The 7271-nt window shown below is 39.7% G+C and overlaps 1 protein-coding gene across 1 annotated transcript; it reads left to right on the plus strand.

Moving 5' to 3' along the window:
• LOC107633369 lies at positions 6194-6901 on the plus strand. The gene has a single exon (XM_016337003.1). It carries the CDS (start codon positions 6194-6196, stop codon positions 6899-6901), a length of 708 nt encoding a protein of 235 aa, XP_016192489.1.

Raw genomic sequence — 7271 nt, forward strand, 5'->3', positions numbered from 1 at the left:
TTAGATCTTGCATGCATTTCAGGAGAAAAGAGCAACAAAAGAGGAAGGAAGCAAGCAAAGAAAGCTGGGCACTTGAATGGGCGTGACACTCCAAGCCATCTATATTGGCGTGTCCACAGGCATGCCTGGGCGTGGCACGCCAAGCCTGAATTCTAGAGAAGTGATCTTGGTCTAGCATCATGGGCGTGTCATGTGGCGCTTGTGAAAGCGTGGCACGCCAAGGTCTCTCTGGCGTGCCTGGGCATGGCACGCTAGGCCAATATTCCAGAGAATGATAATTGATACAGTATAAGTGGCGTGCCACTTGCGCTTGCATGGGCATGCCATGCCAAGAACCTCAACACAGGCGTGTATGATGGCGTGCCTGGGCGTCGCATGCCAGGCTAGTTTTCCAGAGAAGTGAGGACGGTGCAATAATGCAAGCGTGCCATGGGCGCTTGAGGGAGCATGGCACGCCTTGAACTTGAAACTGGCATGTCTACAGGCGTGCCTGAGTGTGGCACGCCAGGCTTACAATCCAGAGAGTTATACTGGCGCAGTTTAAGGGGCGTGCCCACTGGCGTGCTCGAAGGTGTGGCACACCAGACTACTTTTTCAGAGGGGTGAATTGGTTGCAGCATTGTTGGCGTGACCACTGGTGTGCTCGAAGGCGTGCCACGCCAAGCTTGTGATCTAGAAAGAGGATTCGAGGGGTAACATAGTGGGCATGCTCGAAGGCATGGCACGCCAAAGACTTTAATACTGGCATGTCTACTAGCGTGCATTGGCTTGGCACGCTAGGTTACCTTTCCAGAAGAAAAAAATTGTGCAGCATTGATGGCATGTCTACTGGCGTGCATTGGCGTGGCACGCCAGGTCACTTTTGCAGGAAGAAGAAATGAAAGCATCATTGAAGGCGTGCCATCGGCGTGCCTGGGCATTTCACGCCAAGAGATTTAAAGTTGGCGTGCCAGGGCGTGGCACGCCAGGCCAAGTATCCGGAGAAGAAATATGGTTGTAGCAAAAGGGGCGTGCCATGGGCATACCTGGGCGTGGCACGTGATAAACCACTATTTTATGGTTTATCTTGTGCTCAATTGAGTGGTTTTCATCAACTCTTTACCCACTTATTCATACTATTTGCATGGTTTTACATTTGCCTTCCTAATTATGTGCTTTGATTGAAAACATATTTCTTTACACTTATATTTGCTAATATTAATCCTCTCTTATTACCATTAGATGCCTTGATATGTGTGTTAAGTGTTTTCAGAGATTAGCACGCTAAGTACATCATCTTGGGAGTGAACCCTCAAGTGGCACGCCACTCAGCACACCTTCACTCAGAGAAAGGATTCCAAGCTGGAGTTAGTTAGAGAAAAGGTATTATTGTCATTTTCATTGGTTAGAGAGGGTAGTATTTAAACCACTGGAGTGTACTGATTGAAAAAAATTGGAACTTTTACATTGAATCACATTTGGAATCACTTTACTTTTCACTTACTTGTACTTTTCCTCCATTTTCTTCTTCTTTTCAGTACTTAGCTTAGTTTTACCTTCATGCACTTTTATTTTTTTAAGCTTTCCAGAGCTATGATCAACTAAACCCCTACTTCATTAGGGAGAGGAGCTCTGTTATAATTTCAATAAATTAATGCAATTGTTCTTCTTCTCAATTCAATTGTTGTTTATCTAAAGGAAAGCTTTTGTGCTTCATTGATCTAACTACTTTCAAGAGTGGGGTTGGATCTACTTGAATATCATGATGAACTTGAGAAAGGAGTCATGAGATTCAGCTTGAGGCTTTTCCCTCATAACTATCTTGATCAATACATTCTTAGATGGTACGTGACATATAACCTCTTTAAATTGAGATTCTAAAGGTTGTATGGCTTTTGGATTAGAAATTGAGTTTCACCTCTTCTCATGAACAATTAGATCAAGAGATTGGCAATTGATTGTGTTGAGAGAAATTGAGTCACCAAGAGATTGGGACCCAATTATTTACAATCCGTCATGGATCTACTTCATATGATTGAGAATAAGTTAAGACCTATTGATTCATGAAGAATCACATCATCTCCAATCCCTAATTAATCTCAATCATTATTCTTCTTCATTTCAATTCTTTTGAGTTTTTGGTTTCTTTCAATACCTAATACCCAGAACCCTTTTACTTTCATGCAATTTACAATTCCTTATCATTTACATTTCTGTCTTTACTTTCTTGCCATTTAAGTTTCCGCTCTCTACTATTCAGTAATTTACTTTCAGCCCTTTATCATTCAGTTATTTAATTTCATTGCTCTTATTTTTATGTCATTTACTTCTCTGTTGATTCAATCACACAAAATCATCAAATATTAGTTTAACTAGAAGAATCACTTAACTAAAGTTGCTTGATTCATCAATCTCTGTGGGATCAACCTCACTCAAAGTGAGTTATTACTTGACTGCGACCCGATATACTTGCCAGTGGAATTTATGTTACGTAAATTCTAGTCATCAAGTTTTTGGCGCCGTTGCCGGGGATTGATTTAGATTGACAATGACTAAGTTGGTGGTACTCTAGATTAAACATTTTTCTTTCATTTTGTTTAAGCACACTAACTGTTTGACACTTTGTGTCACCTAACTCTAACAACACTCTAGCACTAGAGTGTCCATTTTTCATTTGGTTTGTTTGTGTTTTGTGTATGCTAGGAGGAAGAAGAGTAGGATCAACTTCCTTTGATTCTGAGCCAGAGAGAACTTTTCTAAGACTAAGAAGAGAAGGTAGAGGGAAGGGGGTAGTTGGTGAAGAGGAATTGGAAGAAGACCAAGACCAAGTCATGGAGGATGATATGCACAATAACACTGAAGAGGTTGCCAACAACAATGGTCAACTTGCTAGGAGGGTGCTGGCCTCTTACACCATTTCCAATCTCAGAAACTGTGGAAGCAGTATACTTGATAAACTCCAATTTTGTGGTTTATCTTGTGCTTAATTTGAGGGAATTTTATCACCTTTTCCCACATTTATTCAATGAAATAGCATGGTTTTGTAATTCTCCCTTAATTTGTGCTTAAATGTGAAAACATGCTTTTTAGGCCTTAAAATAGCTAAATTCAATTCACTTTAATTCCATTCGATGTCTTGATGTGTTTGTTGAGTAATTTCAGGTTCATAAGGCAAGTATTGGATGGAAGAAGTGAGGAGAGAAGCATGCAAAGTGGGAGAACTCATGAAAAAATGAAGGAACCGTAAAGCTGTCAAGCCTGACCTCTTCACACTCAATCAATCATAACTTGAGCTACAGAGGTCTAAATGAGGCGGTTCTAATTGCGTTGGAAAGCTAACATCCTGGGCTTCAAAATGATATAAAATTTGCCATAGTTTCCTGACGTCTAGGGACGCGCACGCTCACTATACGCGTGCGCGCTGATGGAGCAACGTGGGTCCACTTTAAGCAACTCATTTAGGGGCGATTTCTAGCTCATTTTTGGGCCCAATCCAACTCATTTCTGATGCTATTTCATGCAAAATTCAAGCTTGGGCAAGGGAGAGCAATTTTTTGTAGTATATCATCATGTAGGTTAGTTTCTAGAGAGAGAAGCTCCCTCTTCTCTCTAGAATTAGGGTTCTTATGTTAATTTCTCTTAGATTTAGGTCCAATTTCATGTTTTCATCTTGTTTCCTTTATGAATTCTTGCTTCTACTCTGTCATTCTCATGATTTTTAGTGTTAATTTTACTTTTATACCTCTTTTATGTTCATAAACTCTTTTTGGATTTGGATCTTTTCTTTAATGCAATTTAAGGTTTGATGTTCTTTTCTGGTTGATTTGAGTTGTGATCTTACTTTCTTTGCAATTGGTAGTTGGTAGATTTTATTGATTCTTGCATTTTTACTATGCTTTCTATTTGTACCCGCCAAGTGTTTGACAAAATGCTTGGTTAGGATTTAGAGTAGATTTTGAGCATTCTTGGCTTGGGAAGAGTAATTGGACAATCTTGAGTCATTAATACCCAATTTAGATTGGTGATCTAGAGTTGTTAGTTAATATCATTTTCAATTACTCTAATCTCTTGCTAATTCCATTAGTGAGTTGATTAGGATTTTTTATTTGAGATTAACTAGTCTTGTTTGACTTTCTCTAATGGAAGATAACTTATACCTTCTTCCAACATTGGGGATGACGAAATAAGATAAATTCTTATTAATTATTGTTATGATTTATGACTAGGATGGAAAGCCTATGATCTTAATCCTTGCCATGAATGTCTCTCTTTATTAATTACTTTCTTTAATTGCTCTCTTTACTTTTCTTGTCATTTATTTTATTGCCCCTTTTATCAACCAAACCCCTTGTTCTTCATAGCCAATAATTGACCATTTCATTGCAATTCCTTGTGAGACGACCCGGAGTCTAAATACTTTGGTTAATTCTTATTTGGGGTTTGTTCTTTGTGACAACCAAATTTTTGATTGGGAGGATTGTTTGTTGGTGTAGAACTATACTTGCAACAAGAATTCATTCAATTGAGAAAATTCTATACCATCAAAGAATTCTCGCTCATCAATACTCACCCCCAATGTTCATGCAAATAATTTTGAGTTAAAGCCTCAGTTCATCACCTTGGTTCAAAATAATTACTCTTGTGGAGGAGGCCCTCTTGAAGACCCCAATCAATACTTGTCTATTTTCTTGAGAATATGTGAAACAGTCAAGACAAATGGGGTGCATCCAAACATATACAAGTTGCTTTTATTCCCATTCTCCCTAAAGGACAAAGCCTCTCAATGGCTAGAGACCTTTCCCAAGGAGAGCATCAATAATTGGGATGACATGGTGAGCAAGTTCTTAGCCAAATTCTACCCACCTCAAAGAATCATCAAGCTGAAAATGAAGTGCAAACTTTCAGGCAAATGGAGGGAGAGTCACTATATAAGGCCTGGGAGAGATACAAGGCACTGATAAGGAGATGCCCATCAGATATGTTCACTGAGTGGGTACGATTTCAAAGCTTCTATGAAGGTCTCTCCCCAAAGGCAAGAAAAGCATTAGATTACTCCTCAGGAGGATCACTTCAGATGTTGAAGACCCCCAAGAAGCACAAGACCTCATTGACATGGTGGCAAACAATCAATATTTTTACTCTTCGGAGAGGCACACAACTCCAAAGAAAGGAGTATTGGAGCTTGATGGGGTGGATGCTATCCTGGCCCAGAAAAAAGCTCATGCACCAACAAATTCAGCAACAAATGAAGATGATGACCAAGAGAATGGATGGATTACAACTAGCTGCTGTGAGCACACAAAGCCAAGTTCAAATCTCAAATGAATGGAATCAATCTGAAGAAGGTTTTGAGACATTCAACTATGAGCAACAAGGTCCTGAGCAAGTCCAATATGTGAATAACACCTCAAGTCCTTTTCAGCATGACTTCTATGGTGATACATATAATCCATCTTGGAGGAATCATCCTAACTTGAGGTGGGGAGACAACCAGAATCAAGGGCAAAGGAACTCCAACTCTAACAACTTCCGTAATACAAACAATTACAACCACCCACCCACTAACAACAACCAATACAGAAAACCCCAAAACACACATTTCCAACCTTATAACACCTCACAAATATCTCAGAATAACTACTGCACATCTTCATTTAACCACTCTTCAAATGGCTCCAAAAATTTCCATCAACAACCTTCACATCCCACACAACCACAACTTCAACCAGAGTTCCAGAGAATTTCCAACCTAGAAGCAATGCTGGAGAAGTTCATGAAAATTCAAGATGCCACAGTTAAAAATCTTGAGAGGCAAATAGACCAGATGGCCAAGCAACTTGCTGAGAAACCCACAAATGCCTTTTCTAGTGACACAATCCCCAATCCAAAGGAGGAATGCAAAGCTACAAAGTGAAAAGAGTGCAAGGCAATTACATTAAGAAGTGAGAAGATTGTGGAAAAATAAGTTACCATCCAGGAAGAACATGACAAAGAAGGTTCAAAAGAGAAGACAGAGGAAGGAATTGAGAAGGATCACAAGAGCACCCTTAAACCACAGCCACAAGAGAAGAAGAAAGAGGAAAAACCATGTGTCCCCGAATTTCCATATCCTCAAAGAGCCAAGGGAGAAGACAAGGAGAAACAATACTCTAAATTCCTAGAGGTATTCAAAACACTCCACATCAACCTCCCTTTCATAGAAGTCCTTGAACATATGCCATTATATGCCAAGTTTATAAAGAAACTGCTTTCAAAGAAAAAGTCCTTGGAAGGAGGACAAACTGTTGTGATGACAAAAGAATGTAGTGCTATCATCCAAAGGACTCTCCCAATGAAAAAAAAGGATCTTGGAAGTTTTCATATTCCTTGCACCATAGAAAACATAACAATTGAGAAGTCATTGTGTGACCTTGGTGCAAATATAAACCTGATGCCTCTGTCTCTCATGAAGAAACTTCAAATTCATGAATTGAAATTCACACAGATAGCTCTCCAAATGGTTGACAAATCTATCAAGCAAGCACTTGGGGTGGTGGAGAATGTACTGATGAAAGTAGGAAAGTTTTTTCTTCCAGCTGACTTTGTGATCCTCGACATGGAGGAGGACTGCAACACCTATATCATCTTGGGAATACTCTTTCTAGCTACAGGAAAAGTACTGATAGATGTTGAAAGAGGAGAATTGATGCTAAGAGTGCATGATGAGCACCTAGTATTCAATGTCTTTAGAAACTTGCAAGTTCTGACTCAAGAGAAGGAATGTATAGAGATTGATGATGGAGACCCAAAGGAAGCAACCAAGGAGTCACTTCCAGAATTCCTAAGCCCCTGCCTGAAAGAAAAGAAAGAAGCTGAAGAGACGCCAAGAGCTCAAGGAGTAAAGGAAACCAAAGACGATCCACAAGCAAACCTCCAATTGTGACAATTAAAGCTCCTGACATTGAGCCTACCAAGAATGAAGCACCATCTAAAAAGGGGAAGAATCTCAAGAAAAAGGTGCTAAGAGGTTGGAGAAATAAAAAAATCTCAACTGAATGCTTTTCACCTATGGATAAGGTGATGTTGAGCTACCAATCAAGGGAGCAACCTCCACAATTGTCTGAATGTTACATAGTGAACAAGATCCTATCACTAGAGCATGCTGAGATAATCAAAGAAAGCACTAGAAGAAAGCTCACTGTGAGAGGGGAATAACTGAGACACTATGATCATCACCCTCCCTAATAAGGGACAACCGTCAAGCTAGTGATGTTAAAGAAGTGCTTCATGGGAGGCAACCCATGTCTAATATC

This window comes from Arachis ipaensis, chromosome B03 (assembly GCF_000816755.2).
Source record: "Arachis ipaensis cultivar K30076 chromosome B03, Araip1.1, whole genome shotgun sequence".
NCBI classification, from domain to species: domain Eukaryota; kingdom Viridiplantae; phylum Streptophyta; class Magnoliopsida; order Fabales; family Fabaceae; genus Arachis; species Arachis ipaensis.

Excerpts from the sequence above, each read along its gene's own strand:
- LOC107633369 (XM_016337003.1), top strand. The coding sequence starts at position 6,194 with ATGCCATTATATGCCAAGTTTATAAAGAAACTGCTTTCAAAGAAAAAG.